At 54.4% G+C, this 19,387-nt stretch overlaps 1 protein-coding gene across 1 annotated transcript; it reads right to left on the bottom strand.

The window, feature by feature from the left end:
* Positions 1 to 6,410: 6,410 nt before the first annotated feature.
* MCM2 (minichromosome maintenance complex component 2) lies at positions 6,411 to 17,419 on the bottom strand. Its single transcript, XM_061456051.1, has 16 exons — positions 17,165 to 17,419; positions 16,649 to 16,836; positions 15,986 to 16,161; positions 15,112 to 15,375; positions 13,929 to 14,148; positions 13,439 to 13,646; positions 12,708 to 12,842; positions 12,354 to 12,545; positions 11,252 to 11,345; positions 10,906 to 11,156; positions 10,527 to 10,653; positions 10,210 to 10,322; positions 9,868 to 10,110; positions 8,989 to 9,171; positions 8,158 to 8,313; positions 6,411 to 7,279 (listed from the first exon to the last, which is right to left on the bottom strand). Exons 1-16 carry the CDS (start codon positions 17,168 to 17,170, stop codon positions 7,169 to 7,171), a joined length of 2,667 nt encoding a protein of 888 aa, XP_061312035.1. The 5' UTR covers positions 17,171 to 17,419; the 3' UTR covers positions 6,411 to 7,168.
* Positions 17,420 to 19,387: the final 1,968 nt, after the last annotated feature.

The following is a 19,387-nucleotide window of genomic DNA, read 5'->3' on the forward strand; positions in this document are numbered from 1 at the left end:
CAATGCAGCCCCTGGCCCCCACCAAGCAGGAAATGCAGCAGGAACTGCCGAGCTGCCGCTTACCCCTTAGATGAGATAAAAACTACTTCAGTGCTCTCAGATTCTAGCCCAGGCATGGCATTTAATGAATGCTCTTGTCATTTTTCACTTTGCTGCTGGTAATTTGGCTGTCTTAACATGCAGGTGGCTTACGACAAGTGGGTAACTAAAAGCCTTTCAGATCCCCTGACCCTGCCACATCCAGCTCCCAAGTCTTAGAAACTGAATCCAGTGTCTGAAGCAGACTAATCACATCAAAGAAAGCACAAAACCACCCTCATGTATTACATGGCCTCGAAGCAGAGGGAAGGAAACCACGCGGGCAGGGCAGCGAGCACACTTTCTATGAGGCTCACGGTGCTGCCTGGATTTATTTTGACATTAGGCATCAATCTCAGACGGAGCAACAAAAGGGAAGGATGAAAGGAGAAGGTACATCTTGGACAAGAAAATTACACTAAATTAGTGGCACCATCGATCAGGCGGGTCAGTGCTGCCAGCAGAGCAGAAAACAGCCAGCAGAGATGGGCAAAACCCATCCTGCTTCAAACCAGCACAAACCTAAATCCAGCACAGCTCTCGTGTCTCCTTTGTACGCTCCCTGGAATAGGGACAGCTGGCTTGGCTCTCTTCTGGGCTATTGACAGCTTTACTGTCAAAGGCGTGTATAGCCAAAAGCTTGTAATTTCTCATTTGATCTCCTCCAGCCTCCCTACCTGGTGTGTACTCCCCAGCGCTGCTCAGAGCCCTGGTAAAAGGGGCTTTACAATTGCACTAAATGCTTTTTGATAGCTGCTTCAAAGCCGCTCACAATTTCCCTGGTATTACCATGATCCGTGCTTGCCTCTCCTTTCCCCAAATGGTTCCATTTCACAGCTACTCCCGTTAGGCAGAAGCCGAAAGCAAGCGCGCATTGAGGCTGGCAAAGCTGGCAGTCCTCCTGCCGTCTCCCCCTGCAAGGTACTGTAACTGCCTTTGCTGTCAGGAAACACAGCCAGCTTCGGTTGCCATTTGAGGGTCACATTGTATTCCAAGCCACTTGCAAACAGTCAGTGAGGTGGAGGAATGAGGTGGTAGCTCAGGGAAAGAACTTGGTGCCTAGGACTTGTTAATTGCAAAGAAATTAGCCACAGACCCATCTCAACAGAAACAGAACTGCTTTTGAAGCGCCAAGTAACAAAAAGCAGCAACACATGAAGCTGAAACCTGCTGGTGAGATGCTTTGTTCTCCCAAATGCAGCAAAACTGAATTCACCTACAAAGGGATCCGTTGCCCTTACTCAGCAGAGCAGGAAAGCAAACAATAAGCAAAACAAATCAGCAGTCAGATGCCAAGTTCTTTTGGGAGAGAAAAGACTCAAGGAAGACCTTGTAACACTCCTCCAATACCTAAGCAGGGGGGCTCCAGGAAACCTGGAAAGGGGCTTCGGACAAGGGCCTGTAGGGGCAGGCCAAGGGGAATGGCTTTAACCTGCCAGAAGGGAGACTGAGATGAGCTCTTAGGCAGAAGCTCTTCCCTGTGAGGGTGCTGAGGCGCTGGCACAGGGTGCCCAGAGAAGCTGTGGCTGCCCCATCCCTGGCAGTGTTCAAGGCCAGGCTGGACACAGGGGCTTGGAGCAAGCTGCTCTAGTGGAAGGTGTCCCTGCCCGTGGCAGGGGTTGGGGCTGGATGAGCTTTAAGGTCCTTTCCAACCCAAATCAGACTGGGATGCTGTGATTCTTGCAGCATCAGAAAGTGCAAATGTCACCAGTACCAGGGAAAGGGTTTAACCCTTTCTTCCTTTGCATGCCAACAACCATGACAGGAGGTGACCTGTGCCCCTTCATAGAAACAAAGGGAAAAGCCTGCTCTCAAGCTCTGCCCATTACCTGGATGCTTCTTCGGGATAGAGGACGGGTGACACAGCAGGCTCGTGGCACTGTGCAATTTAACTCCATTGTCCTTGAAGCTGCACAGCCTTTTGGTATCCCCCAGAAGAGGAAAGCTTAAGAATTCCACTGCCTGGCTTGGCTCCTCCTTCCTTAGGCACAAGGAAAGAGTTAACGTCTCCCTTGTTCCAGCAGAAGTAAATTTACTCCAGTCTCCACAAATTTCATATCAGCTTATTGGCTGACTTGGCCTTTTTAATGCTGGGACACCAAACCATTTTGACTGTACCAAGCAGGGGCAGGTACCTGCTCTATTCTTGCACAGCCCAGGCACACAGCCATTCTCTGGGCAAAACACACAGCTTCTGCTCTCATCCAAAACCCTGATGGGGAAGATGCATAATAAACACTGCAAGAGGAGGGACCTGGAGCAGTTAATGCCTTCCAGGATATGCTGTAATTAGAAGGGAACAGAACTGGCTCTATTTCAGGCACAGGAGCAAGATCCTCTGTATCACTTTGAGTATCTCCATCTCTCTGAACCAGCTTGCTGCCCTCCAGGGAGGCACACTGCCCACCCAGACACAGGGCTCTTACCTGCCCTGCTCGTTTCCCATCCCTACCGTAAGGTGCAGTGGAAAAGCAAGCACCAGTTGTACTCCTCCAAGCCCCTCCTGTCCCTGCTGCCTTCTATCTCTGAAGCTTCCCGTTTCTCTCCTTACTAAAGTGGAGTTGATGGCTGCATTAAGCACCACAGCATTCTCCTGCAGGAGGATCTGACAGCAAACCTCAGTGGGCTCATCAGCTCAGATCCTAAGCAGAAATCAAATGCATAATAAGCAGCAGGACAGATCCCCCCGATGTACCTAATGCAGGTGAGCAGCACAGGGATGGCATCCATCTCCAACGAGAAATCCAGACCCACAGAGAGGCTCACTAGGATAAAGCCAATCCAACAGCAAACCAAGTCAGCCTGTAGGTCAGAATCAAGATCTGCTAATAGCAGCCATGGTCAGACACCATCCAGTAACCACTTCGCAGCTCCACAGCAGAGCCAAGGTCAGACCAGGGAGGCAGCTGATGCATCATAGCCCAACATGATAGAGGCAGCAAGCCACAAACCAACACCCCCTGATAGCTCAAGCAGGCAATGATAGGCCCCAGGCTGAGCTTAAATAGGGCTCCTGGGTGTGGTAGAGGACCAGGTGAGCCTGATTAGGGCAATTAAGGCCTATTAAGACCCTCTGGTCGCTGCCAACATCAGCCTCTCTTCTTGTACAGTGGCTTGAGGAACTATAGGGGAGTTTGTACTCATCAATGAGTGACGTTTTGGTTACTGGGAAGGCTTGAGGTGGTTTATTCCTTTCATTGCTAAACTGAAAACCCTTGAGAGAAGTTCCTTGTTCTCTAATAGCAGAAGGAGCAGCCTGTATCTGAAGAGGGCTGGTATCTGTTGACTCTAAGGTGCACTGGCTTTTAGGCACTACTGGCATTCCTACATGTGTTTCCATGCTGTTTGATGGACTGCAGCTTGGTGGTATCTTATAGACAGAACAGTTACTTTCTGATGTCCCTGAGCACTGGATAACCCAGAGAAGAAACTTGGCACCTCCCCTGTGCTCCCTGCACAGCTTCACCTCACCTCTAAAGGGAAGTGACTTGTGAGATGGGCAGAAAGGTGCTCAGTCCCTTTCCAAGGAGCTTTTGCTGTGAATATGCGATGCTCAGCAGCCCCTTGAGGCTCCTCACAGATCTCTTTTTGTGGCCGAGGAGCATGCCGGATGGCTGGAGTTGTTGGCAGACCAGTGCTCCGTAATAATGGAGACATTAAATCAGTCGTGGCAGCAAGAACTGCATAATAGATGCAAAATACAGCAGAGGCCTGGTCCAATGTTGGCTGTTTGTGAAGTGGAAAAGTATTTTAGGAGATGGAAAAATACTCAGGAGGTCAGAGCGCACCCTCCCTGCAGGGTGGTGTGGGGTCGAGTCCCTGCAGTCACTCACCTGTGTCTGCAGATGCACAGCATCTGTAAATACATCCCATACTGTCCAAGGACAGAGCCATAAACCCCCCGGCTGGCCCTTCTGGTTGGACTGCAGCTGGCTGGCCAGGAAAATGACACTACCCAACATCTGGAGCTCAGGTAAACTGGGAAAGTTCTTGTCAACCAGCTCCCGGATAGCTCTTTAGTGAATACACAGGAGATGCTCAGAGCAGGTTCCAGCCAAGGGCTTGCAGATGTAGCATGTTGGTTTATACTCACAATAAAGGTAGATTCTATCGAGACTCTAAACCCTGTCAGTAGGAAAGAGCTTTCAGGAAGAGTAGGGGGTTTGTCTCCTATTTCTCCCGGCATCCCATGCCCTCATGTAACACCCTCATGGTTATCTGCAGGCACTCGCTCAGGTACCCAAACAGGCACGTACGCACTATGTGTGTGTGTTTATGTATGCTCTGTGCTGGGCTGAGGTCACAGAGTTTCTTATCCACGCTGTTCCCTCAGGAACACGCACACAACATGTTCCTAGCAAACTGGATCAGGAGCTGGCTCATCGTGCCCTTTTCAAATCAAGATGCTCTTCCAAGCCAGTCTCACCCAGCATTTGCCTCAATCCCCAGGTGGGAATGACCGCTACAAGGACCCTGCCTGAAGGAGCACCCTCATCCTCCTCCATCTGAGCCCAGGCACACTGCATGAGAGTATGGCTTGGCTCATAATCTGCAGGGCCCTGCAGTGAAACTCTTGCTGCCTTCAGTTGGAACATGGCCCTGGCCAGGCAGTGTTCGAAGCAGCACATTTGCACCCCTGTCCAGAGCAGACACCTGATGCTGTCACTGGCCAGCGCTTGCTCCAGGGAGCCCGGGAAGCTCAGTGGCCATGAGAGGAGGAACATGCCTTCAGCCTGGCATCACACTGCGCTGCGTGGCTGGTGCCAGCGTTAGCAAGGGCGCAGCTGCAAGAATTCATTGCTCTGTGGGATGCTGGCAACAGCAAGGCAGGAGAGAGCAACTGCCTCTGCAGGGGGCTCAGGAGGAGCAGGGAGTGGTGACAAACAAGGGACTCCAACAACAGCATCGCTGTTGCCACTGCTGGCACCGTGTGCCCAGTGAGGTGGGACCAGAGTGTGAGTAGGTTGTAGGTGACTTACAGCAGGGCAAAGAGCTGGGTGATTCAGGAGTCCCACTCCAACCCTCTGCATTTGCAGTGATATGCTTGGCCAAGTATTCAACTCTGTGTGGGTCACTGCTGGCATAGCAGAAGCATCACAAGGTTGCAAGTGATTAGGAAGCATTTAGTATTTCTGCACTGTGACACAAAGCCTCTTTCTCCTCCCACACCCAACGTCCATCCCCAGCACACATCAGTTCAGTTTCGGTGACAAGCTTGTTTCATCCCTTGTTCTGCAATCTCAGGGGCAGCACTTGCCCCAGCAACGTACATGGGGTCCCACAGAGCTGGGCACTGCTTACAAATGCTGGCAGTTGCTGTCTCCAGGGTTGGCCTCTGGCAGCAGGAGATGAGGTGCTCACAGCCATGTGCCCCTCAGGTCTCATTGTGGGGCTCCAGGCACAGCAGCTCTGCCATCCCCAGTGCAGGGGCAAAGGGCTGGCTCAGGCAGGGAGGGCAGGACATGAGTGTCTCTATGGGCTGCGTGCAGAAAGCCCTGGTAGACACAGACCCAGTGGGAAGGGGGGAAAAGCAGCCAAAACAGTTAAACAAACACTCAGGAGGGAGCTGGCAGCAGAAGGCAACACGCGGAGCCGGGTTCAGGCTGAGTCATGCGCTCAGCCCCCAGCAGGGCTCAGCACCACAAGCTCCCCAGTAACACCAGCCTGGAAGGATGCACAGGCACGCACATCACCGTGACAAACAGGGACAGCAGGGACACGGCTGCTTGGCCAGCACTGCAGCAGGCAGTTTACAATGCACTCGAGCCCAGGAGGCTGGAGATGCCCAATGGCCCCATTGAGTCCAGCCAGGAAAAGCACAGTCACTGCAGACCTCAGTTGTGTCTGGGAGAGGCTTCTCCCAGACTGGCATCCAAGAGATCAAGGCTGTCCAACAGTGGGAAAGGGAGGTGGGAGATACATATTGTGAGGGGACAGTCTCAAGGGGATACAGGGGAGTCCCACAGAGGGATCAGTGCTGCAGTAAATAGAGATGATAGGGAAGGAGCCACTGCACACAGGCCCTTGGTGGCAAAGGCAGCATCCATGACACTGCCCTGTGGAACACCACATCCTGGTACCTACCCAAAGGATGTGCAATAGCTGAGACCAACCCTTGCTGTTAGTCCTAAACTTGAAGAACATGGGATGTGTTTGTACCCAGACCCAACCCCACAAGCTACTGAGTAGCTGCTCCAGCATCCAGGTTGCTCACTTATGCTCCTCCTTCCCCCCACAGCTGCAGATCCCGAAAGAGGAGGAAACACAAAAGTATTGGAAAACAAATGTATTCAAAACACAGTAAGGAAGTTGTATAAGAGCACTGAGCCCATCCTGCCCTCCCTGAACAGCTCCAGCTCAGGGCTCCTCCATTGCCCCTTCCCAAAGCAATACCAGGGGTACTTCACCCTCAACAAACAGGGGTGGTGGTGGCCAGTTTATGTGCCAGCACTTCGATCCAGCTGGAAAGTCACATCTGCAGAGATAACATCCAGTAAGGCAGGGGAAGCCCCTTTCTAAGGCTGCTGGATGCTCCTCAGCACGTACTGAAGGAGCTTTCTTTGCCTGTATAGAAACCAAGCACAAGGTCAGCCCATGAGGGCACCTGGGGAAATGTCAAGTGTGAAGCACAAAGACCTGGAGCCAAGAGGCTGGCTGCTTCCAGTGGTTGAAAGCAGTCCCAGTTATCACCCAGCAGCCTGTGCAGTCACCAGAGATGGTGCTTCCAATCCAGGGGGGTGGACAAGGCAGACAAATGCTTTCTGAATGCTCCCACTTGGTCCCTTCCTGCAGACGAGCCCGTAACAACCAGCAACAAATCAACAGCAAACATGCCACCTAGGTGGCCAGCAATCCTCTCCCTGGTGTGCTTAGCTACAAGGCAAAACACGAACCAAGCTGCTAAACAGACTTGGCTGGGCATTTCACTACCTAATTCTGTTCTATTTACAAAGTCTTCAGCAGCTCAGCGCTGCCTTAATCCACGAGGCACAAAGCAAGCAAGAGAATGTGCAGCTCAGTCCCTCTGGATCTCTGCAGCATTCCCGGGAGGGCTGCAGGAGGGAGGTCTCGGGTGGACTCGGTGCCAGGCTCAGAACTGCTGGACAATGAGCTTCCGCTTCACATCCCGGCTGAACCTGTTCATCCGGAACACTTCACTGTCAAAGAAGGCTGCGAGGTTGTGGATGTTGATCTGCCGAGCCTGGGGAGGACGAGGAGGAGGGAAAGGAGAGGGGAATGGTTATGAAAACTGAAAAGCAGGAACCATGTGGTTTTCCATAGCAGAGGACACAAAACCTGAGAGTCAGCAACCTCTGCGCTCCTCAGCAGGAGCCAGAGCTGCAGCAGCAGGGAGACAGCAGGTCAGGAGGAAGGAGCATTGGCAGAGCTGAGCTGGGCAGAGAGGATGCTGGCTCAGCACCTGCCTGCTCTCCACTCGCCCTTTAACTCCCACTAGAGCCAGAATGGAGCTGCTATCCTAGAGCACCTCATCCAGTGGGAAAGTTTTGTTGGAGACCTGTGACTGGGGGTGTCACAGCAGCAGCAGCACCGAGCTGTGCCTCTGGCAGTTGTTACTCCTCACACTTGATGCAAGGAGCAGAAAAGCAGCAACCCGGGAATCAAACAGTGCTTTAGTGCCAAGCAAGGGCAATACTGCACAGATAGGCCGGGTGAGGAGCAGAGCCCCTGGACAAGGATGAGGATGCACTGGGGAGGGTGATCCCTCAGGATGGATTGGGGAAATTCATACAAGCAAGAGATTTTCCTGCTTCTTCAAACGCAGGCACCAGGGAATTGATGTTCTCATTCCCCTGCAAAGCACCAGCCATATTGCAGGATTTACCACTGCAACCCTAATGCTTTATGGGGGTGCAGGAGGACAGAGGGGGAAGGATATGGTGCTTCCAGACAAGAAAGGAGCAGAGACAGATGAGACAGTGCTGACTCTGGGTCAAACTGATTAACATCAGTGTTTCTCTGCTATCAGAGAAGTTACAAGCCTGAGGACACTTCTGGTTCTGAGCCTGCAGGCAGAGAGCAGGAACCAGCCTGAGCAGGCTTGCTTTGAGAAGCCCTTACCTTATCCACCAGGTCCTTCTCTAGGACTTCTATGGTGTCCTGCTGGGCCCCGTATCGGTTTCTCTGGTACATCACCTGCTCTGCGACCAGCTGCTTCAGGATGAAGAGCAGCAGCTCGTTGTTGTCTTTCTTGAATGACAGGTACCGGGAGAAGGTCTGGGAGGGAGGATGAGATGAGCCAAGGAGGTCAGGACCCGAGTGATGCACTGCGGTTCCCGTGTCCACACCAGCCTCCCGACAGCGAATGCAATGACACCACTGTCACCTGCGCCCTTGGTGTCTCTCAAGGGACACTGGCTTTGCTAAGCTGCCACCTGCACATGCAGCAGCAGCCTTGTGACAGCCACGACAGTGCTGGCTGCTCCTTCACCCATCTGAAACCTCCAGCCCAGCCTGCCCCGTGCCTCCCCAACAAGTGCTTGCGCCTGGCTGGCTCTGTGCAGCCAAAGGGAGAGGCCACGAGTGGTCCAGACTGAGGGCAGACACTTGCAGAGGATAAATGCTAGGCTGTAGCCAGCCAAGAGCTGTTTGGAGCCAGTCCCTGCCATGCAGAGAAAGGGCAGACACTGTGAACTGAACTACTGTGAGCGCTGCCCAGGGGTCAACTGTTCCCTGAGGAGCCCTGGAAAGAACAAGGAGAAACTGTCTGCCCGGCTCCATCACCTGGCAGCAGCGGGAGTCTGTGCCACAACAGGGGACAAGAATAGAGACAGGGCAGTGCTCTTGACACAGGACCTCAGGGTCTCTTTATCAGCCCCACAGAACCAGTGCCCGACCACTAAGGCCAGGGGCCTGCATTGGAACCCACGGGGCCGGGGGGCCGGTGCTCACCTTGCGCATGCTGCGCATGACGCTGAACTTCTGCGTGTCGATGAAGCTCTCCAGCATCACCCTGATGGCCATGTTCACATCATCTTCCACCACGTAGTCCCGCAGGTGCATGCGGGCGTGAGCCTCGGCCATGCGGATCATGGACTCGATGTGACGCACCGTGATGGGGATGCTGCCCGTTGCCTGAGGGGAGAGTTAAAGGGGGAGTTAAAACATGGGGCTACAGAGGCGGCTTCTGGCCCAGGACCTGCTTCCCACTGCAGTGAGCTGCTCCTGGACCTCGGAGCTCTGTCTCAGCCTAAGGAGGCTCTGCCACCTGCTGGCATGCTCTGCAGAGTGGCACAGGCTCCCCCATCCACATTTTAGCCTAAGGGATGCTACGTGGGTCCCTCTTTGCCGTTGTTTAGTGCCTTTCCAGTCCTGTTTCCTCCAGTGACTTTTAGTCGTTCAAGAAACAAAAAGCCAATTAAAAAATAAAGATAGATTTCCCAAGTTCCAAATATCCCCCTCTGACCTCAACTAATTCCTCTGTGAGAGCATGAAATGAGCCCAAGAGATCCCACAGACAAAAGAGAATGTACTAGGAACACGTGGGGCTGGGTGCACGCAAACACTTCCCCACAGGCCTGCCAGACTGGGTGACAGCAAGGACATTGCCATGGCAGACACGAATACATGTGTCCAGTCCATCACTCCGCAGATCACCAACAGGCACGGCTCTGCAGTCAGATGAAGCATCATCTGTTCAGCACGCGCTGCAGGATCTGCCTGTCTCTGCCAACACATGGCAAGAAAGTGACAGCACATGCGGGAACAGCCTCAGGCTGATTTGCAGTCCAGGCACACTCTTCTTTCCCCTCCTCTCCTCAGTATTCTCACCATAGACTCCTTCCTGAGGTCACTGTACATCTGGGCCACCTTGTCCTGGTCCATCTGGTTGAGCTTGGGGTGGACCTTCTCTTTGGCATAGACGATGTATTTCCTCAGGACCTCCTGGGGAATGGGCTCAACCCCGTATGTGTTGGGAAGATTGACCTCAGCGGCGTCCCCATTCACTCCCTCCTTGTTACCTGGGTGGTGCTTGATATGGCTGCCAACAACGAACCGGGCAAGCATTTCATCCTGCAAGAGAGCAGTGGACACGCAGACACTGAAGCAAACCTGCAGCTGAGCATCCCACCAGCAGCACCGCAAGCTCCAATTTGACAGCACAGCCTGTACCTGCACAGGGTCCACCGTGTCCCTCACCACACACAGGATGTCAAAGCGGGAGATGATGGGCTCAGTCAGGTCCACGTTCTCTGAGAAAGTCAATGATGGGTCGTATCGCCCACCTGGGACACAGAGACAACCAGAGTCAAACACAGGCTCCAGGCTCAGCTCTGAAGCAAGCACAGACCCCCAGCACTTTACTAGAGACTGCTTGCTCCATCTCTGCCTCAGCTTGGAGAAACCAGGCAGAGGGAGGGGAAGCAGTGCCACAGCTCTCCTGACCGATGCTGAATCCTGAGATGGTCCTGAGGTCTCTGAGCACTTACCAATGGGATTGGCAGCAGCAATAACGGTGCAGCGGGCTTGCAAGGATGTGACAATGCCTGCTTTGGAGATGGAAATGCTTTGCTGCTCCATGGCTTCGTGGATGCTGGTCCTATCCTGATCGTTCATCTATGAGAAAGCAAGAATGACTTAAACTGAATCGATGTCTACACTCCACTGCCAACAGACCAGAGGGAACCAGCTCCTGATGCTCTGGAAAGGTACCAAACTGCACTATAGAACAGAGAGAGCCTAAGCAAACTGGAGGAACCCTGGTCAGCTGGGGGATGGCACCATGAGTGATGGTGTCTCCTCACAGCAGAGGTTACAACCAATCCCTCCACACCTTATCCTGCCCATGGAGATGAAGCTGGGCCTCACCTTGTCAAACTCATCGATGAGGCAGACACCTCTGTCAGCCAGCACGAGGGCTCCTGCCTCCAAAGTCCACTCCTTGCTGACCGGGTGCCTCTGGACATAGGCTGTGAGACCCACGGCAGAAGCGCCCTGGCCAGTGGTGAAGATGGCTCTGCTGGACACCTTCTCGATGTACTTCAGGAACTGGGATTTGGCTGTACCGGGGTCTCCACACAGGAGCACGTTGATGTCACCACGGACTTTGTGCTTGCCGCCTGTAAGAGCAATGGCAGAGACAACGCTGGCAGATGAGTGCAGGGCTTGAAAGCACTGAACACCACAAAGCTGAAGGGACACGAGCGACCCTCACCTGGGTTTTTGGGCTCTCCACCAAAGAGAGCTAAAGCCAGGCCCCTCTTGATATCTTCATGCCCATAAATAGATGGGGCAATGCTGGCAAAGATCTGAAAGGAAAAGCAGAGGAGTTGTGCAGGGAATACCACTTCCCATCTGGACAGCATTTGGCAGGAACATCAGCAAGGTGCTGTATCTACCCTTATGATACTGCTGTCTCCAAACAATCTTGTTTTAGCCAAGGTCAGGGGTCTCTTTCAAAGGGAAATACCCACCCAGAGCCCCCCAAATGTGCTTCACAATAATGGTGCTGTTGGGGCACAGCAGATTGTGCAGTCTGGTGCTGGCACTGCCTCTACGTTCCTTCGCACACAAAGCCTATCACAGTGTCTGTTATCGGCTACTGCAGAGCTGGAGACCTTGATCTGAGACTCACTCACTGCATGTGATAGTAGTTGAAAGGGCTCTGCCACAAGAGAATTGTCATCATGGTCAAATATACATAACTGGCTTATTTCTCAAGGGTATTCTGATAACAGCCTGATGCTGGGGAGGAAGGACCTCAAAACAGTCTTGACTCAATTGATGCTTCTCCACCCATTGGGGACAGCAGTCAAAACAACACCACCATGACCAAGGCAAGAGGGAAATCCCCCATCACAGAGCTTAAACCTGACCCAAGTGAGGCTGAACATGCCCCAGTCTTCGTTCTTTCAAGTATTGGATTTGGGTCTTAGCATGCAGAAAGCAGCAAAGCTGAGATCTCTAACACAGCTGAAGCTAAGTAGTAACATCCCCTTAAGAGGACTGGAGATGCAAGCACTGGCCCCTCGGAACACTTCCCCCTCTTTGCTATCAAGGTATGAGGAGAGAAAACAAGGACGAGACGAGAGCAGTGTCTGAGCGCCTCTCACCCATCTTCCATCCCTGTTGTGACATGGAAGGCTCAGAGAAGGAAGGGAAGAAATTGAACATTTGACCCCAAAAGTACATGGAATGTTTCTTATTTACTTCCCTCCTATAACCCCCTCTCATCAACAGCTACAAAACACCACACAGAGGGAACTGGGCTGGTGGGCTCTCAGCAGGGGAAGAAGGGATGCCTGAGGCTGACCCACCTTCTCCCCGATTTGCTCATCCTTGGACAGCCCCACGATCATTTTCACATCCTCATCGGTCAGCTCTCCGGTTGCCAGCTTGTTGTCCTTCTTGGCAATGTGGTTGGCCAGGATCACAGTGGCAAACACCGGGAACCCGTTGGCAGTATTCAAGGAGCCATCGTAGTTGTTGTGGTAGATCCCTGTCAGCTCCTGGGAACCAGGAGGTGGCGCGTCAGTGCCTCCACAATACAAAACCAGCCCCCTCTCCATTTCAAGACATCAGTGTCGTAAGTAGCTGCCCAAATGAATTTGAGGACAATCCCTACCCACAGATGATGCCGTTACCTGTGCTCACCCCAGCCTGGTACTCACAATCTCATCCCCTGGCTTGCAGCTGTCCACCAGGTCGGCAAGGAGGATGGCATCCTTGGCACGGGGCAGCCTGCCTGCAGCCACCTTGCCCGGGCTCTCCTGGATCTTGATGCGCTGGTAGTTCTGATAGACTGTCTGCACCGACACAGAAAGGCTGCTCAGCCAGGCCAGGAGGCAGTGAGGAGGATGCTTTTCAAAGCACCTCACCAACGAAGCTCCATTCAAACACTGGTTAGGAAACACTGGGGCATGGGAGGATGGAGGTCGTGAGGAGCAATTCCAGGGTGTGACAGACAACAGTGGGGACAGGAAAGGGCTTTGTCACATCTCACTGCTGTGTTTCAGCCTCCACACAAATACTGGACCAGTTCCTGTGGGAGGATGCTCCACTTCTGATGAAGCAAATAATTAAAGTCAGAAGCTCCAAAGCAATGATTTTGTTGCTGTCCTCTCGTTTCCTGAGCTGGCAGATCAGGAAATACTGACAATGTGGAAAGGAGGAGAGCTGGACAGGCTGTATCTACTACAGTTTGGATGGGTAACTGTGTGTGTACCACACAGGTGATTGTGGCAAGAGATTTAGCCCAAAAACTTACAACAGGGCAGAAAACTACTTCTGGCTGCTCAACTGGGCAGATTCAGCTCAAGAGCTCAAACAGACAACATTCACCTTCACAAAGCCCTGGACACAGGCAGTGGAGCAGCCCCATCCACACAACCACATCTCTTACCTCTTCCATGTTGATTTCAAAGGGGCCAAGGGACTGACACTCTGGACAGGAACCGGGTTTCACCTCCTGGTTCTGGGACTGGAAGAAGGGACCCAGGATGAAGTTGCACTTGCTGCAGTTGTATTTGACCATGCTGAGCTGAGGCAGGACCCCCGTGCTACTTGTCACCACCCCGCTGGTCCGGATCAACTGATTCAGGTGCAGTTGCCTGCGGAAAGGCAGAGAGATGCTGGGTGCCTGTGGGACATAGGAGGTAGAATTCCCTTCAGGAATACTCTTGCTACAAGGCACAACTCCCAAAGGCTTGCTAAGAAACCAAGTATCAGTAAGAGCCTTCTATCCAGGTTTGTGTTTTGGGGACACAAAGTTCATCCTTGACTTTTTCTCCTGCAATAAGCTCATCCCATTGGATTTATGCAGAGATTTAGCAGATGAGACCTCCTGAGCACCACAAAGACTGCTGCAGGCCCCGAGCAGTTGTATTACTCACCTGAGCGACCGCAGCTCCTCCACCAGAGGGAGGTGGGAGATGCGGACGTGGATCTCCTTGGTAATGCGGTCGTACTTGGGGTACATGGCCAGCACTACTTCCCTGGCTGCTTCATCGAAGATCTTCAGCATCTCTGCTGGGGCCTCGGGCAGGAAGTAGGCGAGGACGTGCTCCTGGGCTGCAAGGTCCTCGTAGTTCACCACCAGACTCTCTCTGTTCTCTGAAGAAGAAACATGGAATGAGTCACATATGGAATGAGTTATATCTTCAACCTGCTCCTTCCTTGAGGAGTCTGCAGGAGACAGCCAGAACAAAGAGCCTGCATCCTGTATCCTGCCTGCACCTTCCCCCCAAAATCCCTAGATGTTAAAATGGGTAGAAAACCCTTCTTGATTCATTTCTCTGACAAATCCCTCAGCAGCACCAGTTTGTTACTGTTCCTTTCCACTCCAGCAGATACCTCCCAAGGCTCAACGCTCCTCAGACTCTAAAGCCTCAGCCCAACACACAACTCTCCCACAAGCTTCCAGGAAACAGAAATTAATAGGAGAGACATTACATGGGCTGAATTGCTGGCAAAGAGCCTGCTGTGTGTGCTCCTGGAAAGGGACAAGACAAAAGCCTTTTATTTCCCAGCTGTACAACACTGACCCTGATCCATTGCTTGAGCTTCTGCCTTTATATAAAGAAGAAATATGAACGCCTGCAGTTCCAGGAGCTGTTCTAGATGTGCCAAGTTCTGCTTTATAAATGTATCAGTGCCAGTGACTGCTGCTTCTGGCAGTGCCTACTCAGAAGGCAGGGCTGTGACACTGACACGATCCATTTGTGTCCCCTCATTGGATATCCCAGTTTGCTCTGTGAGAAAGCACAGACAGTGAGCAATTGTTGTCTCTGTCGGATCTCCAACTTGCAGGCCATTGTCTGCTGCCCCACATATTCCCCTGCTCAGTCTATGATATGAATATTGATGAGCAGCAGACGCCAGGGGCCTTTGAATTAGCCAGAATCAAAGACGATGCTGCACATGTTCCCATTACTCATCCGTCTCCATCAGCATCACTTTCCCCAAGGTGCTGACTCAATGTCTGCAACAAACAGGGCAGGCAGAAACCCACCTATGGGCTGGATCACTGCAAGGTGTCCCCCATAGAGAGCAGAGCCTCTCCTCTCCCAGCCCTACCTTTGCACATGTCGCTGATCCTCTCCTTGAAGACGTTGTGCCCGCGGTCGTCCACGTGGGTCTTCAGGAAGTTCTTGAAGCGGTGGTAGATCTCAAGGCGGGGAGCTGCCATGGACACCCACTCCCTCACCGAGTGCCCCTTCATGTCCTCCAGGTTCTCGATGCTCTCAATCATGTCCTCATCCTCCTCTTCCATGCCATCCGCAGCGCGCTCCGCCAGGCGCCTCTTGCGCGAGGGACGATCTTCATCTTCATCATCGCTATCTGAGGGTGGGAGGGAAAGCTCTCAACAGGATTCCCATTCTCACCCTTTGGATTGGTCTCAGCTGTATTTCACCGGCTGCTGAAGCCAAGAGGTCAGAGCCTGGGATACACACCAAGAACCACCCCAGGGCCCAGCCTAATTCCAGTTCTACATCTTCCACAGCAGAGCTAAAGACTTTATGGGGCTGAATAGGATTCCTATGCAACAGCACACACACATCCATTAATGCATGGAGGGATGAGGCGCCAAAGAATGGGCTTCCAAGTGCATCAATGGTCCTCCCACCCATCCCACAGATGGATGGAACACCAACAGACCAGACAGCATACACGTGGTAGGTTCCCCAACCCTTGATGCAGGCCCAGCATCCTCATTTTTGTTTCAGCAGTGAACACATAACCAGAACACACCAAATACGCTCCTAGGAATCCCAAAACAAAGGGACCGCGCAGTGTGGAGTCCACAGCCTGAGGCTTCACCACCCCAAGCACACTGGAGCTCTAAAGACCTCCCTGCTAACCCCGCGGGGGTGAATCCAGCTCCCCATAGGAGCTGCTTGCAGCTCCCCATACACAAGCATCCTGCTCGGCACAGCTCATCTCCACCTACCGTAGAGCAGCCCCCTCCTCATGCGGCCCATGCCCTGCTCCAGCTCCCGGTCTCGCTGCCTCATGACCCGCTCGGCAGCTTCCCGCTGGCTGGCTGTGAGCTCCTCCACGTCCTCATCGTCCAGGGCCAGGCCCTCTGCTTCGTAGACGTCCAGCTCGGGGATGGGGCGGTAATCCCTGGTGCACACACACAGCATAGGGTCAGGACACAGCCAGGACACATCCTGCCCCTCCCTGGCTACTGCTGCGGGGTGTCAGAGCAGTTGCTCTGCAGCAACAGCCTTTAACCTGCCCGAGGGGAGACTGAGATGAGCTCTTAGGCAGAAGCTCTTCCCTGTGAGGGTGCTGAGGCGCTGGCACAGGGTGCCCAGAGAAGCTGTGGCTGCCCCATCCCTGGCAGTGTTCAAGGTCAGGTTGGACACAGGGGCTTGGAGCAAGCTGCTCTAGTGGAAGGGGTCCCTGCCCGTGGCACTGAGTGAGCTTTAAGGTCCCTTCCAACCCAAACCATTCTATGATTTTATGATCACGATGGCACTTTGTCCAGCTGCTCTTCAGCCCCCTCACCGCGGCTATCAGCACGGCAGAGGGATCCCCCTATGTCATTGCTGCACTGACATCCCGTTAGCAAACCCCATCCCCACCCCACCCCCACCGGTCTCCTTACCTTTCCATCCCTTCCCCGATGAGCTCTTCCCCTTCCTCCTCCTCTTCGGGGAGCCCTTCGGTCCCCAGGAGCCCTTCGGACTCATCCTCGAAGGGGGGCAGGTCCCGGCCGGGGCTGGAAGTGAAGGCATCGCCCCGGCGGGAGCTGCGCACGGGGCTGGTGGCCGCTGCCTGCGACTCGGAGGAGTCCTGCAAGGACGCGGAGCGTCAGGGGGCACCGGGGGACAGCGGAACCGGGGCGTCCAGGGGCGGGGCATGGACCACCGATGGGGAAGAGATTAAAACCCTCATCCCAACGGGAGTGCAGGGAACCCATCCTCCGATCCCCCTGGCCCGGCTATCGCTCCCGTGCGGGGCATGGGGAAAACGTCCCTGTGCACGTCGGGTATCCCCATTCACCCCCCCGCCCCGATCCCCACTGGACACAAGGCGACCGTGACCGCAGTGGGGGGGAACCGGGGTCTGCACCCTGAGGCTTAACGGGGACGTCCCGTCCCGTCCCGTCCCGTCCGCTCACCGCCATGGCCGCCGCGTCTTCCTAGCCGGCTGAATTCCGCGCGAAAACGGACCCACGTGGTCGGCGAAAGCGCGCGAAACCTCATGAATAATTAATCTTCCCGGGGACGTGGCCAGCCCCGCCCTTGAATGTGGATGAGGAGGGGGGCGGGGCTGCAGGAAGGGGCAAATTTGGGCAAAGTGGGGTAAATTTGGGCATTTCCCTCTGGTCTGCTCCTCTCCGGCATTGATCCCGGTGGGAATTCCAGCGGTCATGTCCTCATGCCTGCCCCAGCAGGTGCAATCAAGCCCCGGAGCCGCGGGACCCCCGCTTGGAGCAGCTGCACTGGGGCTCACAGCCCCGCTGCAGCGGTGGGAAGGGAGCCGGGTGTTCAGTGGGAGCTGCCCCCGGCCCCCAGGCGGGCATTCGGGCACCGGCACCTTTAAGTCTCCCCAGGTCCCGCCTCCCGCGGCTTCCCATTGGCTCACGGCGCTATTTCTTTGGGCCTCTTTAACAGCGCGTCCTCCGCTGAGGTTCCGGATTGGCCCAATCGTGGCCTGCTTCAGGGATCCTCTCTCAATAGGCGCAGCTGCACCCGGACGAAAGGGGGGCAGCCCCTGCGCTCTGCCCGTGCGGCGCTCGGCTTCAGCCGCTCTTTAGCGACGTTCCCTGGCTGTGGGGAGCGGCGGGGCCGGGGCCTGGTATGGCGGCGCTGCGGCCCCAAGACTGAGCTCTGCCTCCGGCTGGGGCCCGTGGTGGGTGCGAGCGGGGCCGGCGGCGGGGCGGGGGCACGGGGAGGGCTGTTGGGGGGCGCCGAGGCACCGCGGGCCTGGGGGGGCTGTCCCGATGGCGCGGCGTGGTGGCGGCTCTGGCCCTGTGAGGTGAAGCGGGTTCGGTGCCAGCCCGCGGAGCCCGCTGGGTTCTGCCCCATGCAGGAGCTTCAGCCGGCCCCGAGCGGTGTTTTGTGGCAGCCGGGAGCCCTCCTGTGGCAGCAGCGCCCGCAGGCAGCGCTGTCTGCTGGGCAGGAGGTAACCGGAGGATTTCCCCTGCTTTCCGGTCCATTGGCGGCCTTTAGACCCGAACCCGGCAGTGCGGCCTTGCCAGCGGGGGTGAAGTGACCGTAGGCCGGCGCTGTGCTTTAGCTGCCGCCTTCTCCAGGAACCAAAACCAAAACCAAACCAGCAACAACAATCAGGATGCTCATTTCTGACAGAGATCTGCGAACTGGGATGGTTCTGGTCCGACGGTCTGGGTAATACCGATGGTTTTGGGTTATGGCCCGTACTTCTGGGGCTTAGTTTTGGTTGGGTTTAGCGTTGCAGTTACTTGGAGTTCAAAATAGGCTCTGAGGATGAAGCTTGGAGAAGGGGAGGTCTGGAACTCCCCTGTCTTGTGAGTGCTGAGGGTGGAATGCGAAGCACAACTGTTGTGACCAACAGGGTTAAAAAGGAACAGCTTAAAGTGGTTTGCAGTTGTCGTGTCTTGTGTTGGATTTTAACTCACTGAAGCAACAGTTGTATTAAAGCAAGGGGCTGGGCTGGTGTGGGTTTAAGGAGCAGCCATACCCTTGCTATGATCTGTGCTTGCAGGGGTTTCTGTTGCTGCCTTCAGAAGGGAATAAAACTTGCGTTTTTGAATGGAAGCCTGGCAGTGTTTAACTCCCCTTCATGTGGTCAGGCTTTGAGAGCACAAATTGATGTGAGCCCCGGGCTTCACTGAGCTCTGCTGCAGCTGTAGTGGGGTGAATCAAGAAACAACATCCCCATGGTATGAGGTGATCATGGTCCTGCAGGTGCAGCTGGGATGCAGCAACCAAGGATCAGCTGCAGTGCCTAAAGAGGCTACAGGAAACCTGGAGAGGGACTTTGGACAAGGCTCTGTAGGGACAGGACAAGAGGAATGGCTTTAACCTGCTAGAGGGGAGACTGAGATGAGCTCTTAGGCAGAAGCTCTTCCCTGTGAGGGTGCCGAGGCGCTGGCACAGGGTGCCCAGAGGAGCTGTGGCTGCCCCATCCCTGGCAGTGTTCAAGGCCAGGCTGGACACAGGGGCTTGGAGCAAGCTACTCCAGTGAAAGGTGTCCCTGCCCATGGCAGGGGTTGGAACTGGATGAGCTTTAAGGTCCCTTCCAACACAAATCAGGCTGGGATTCTGGTTATGGTCAGTTGAGCTGCCCTCTTTGGGAAAGAGAGACCAGGACTGTGGCAGTGATTTCCTCACGTGGCCGGGCTGGTTTGACCCCTGCA

This window comes from Pezoporus flaviventris, unplaced genomic scaffold (genome assembly GCF_033815535.1).
Source record: "Pezoporus flaviventris isolate CSIRO_AGI_PZ_B2104156 unplaced genomic scaffold, CSIRO_AGI_Pfla_v1 ptg000021l, whole genome shotgun sequence".
NCBI lineage: Eukaryota > Metazoa > Chordata > Aves > Psittaciformes > Psittacidae > Pezoporus > Pezoporus flaviventris.

Coding starts and splice junctions, on each gene's coding strand:
- MCM2 (XM_061456051.1), bottom strand. Junction 11,346..12,353: donor ATGAGCAAATCGGGGAGAAG/GTGGGTCAGCCT, acceptor TTTTCCTTTCAG/ATCTTTGCCAGCATTGCCCC. Junction 10,111..10,209: donor ACACGGTGGACCCTGTGCAG/GTACAGGCTGTG, acceptor GCTCTCTTGCAG/GATGAAATGCTTGCCCGGTT.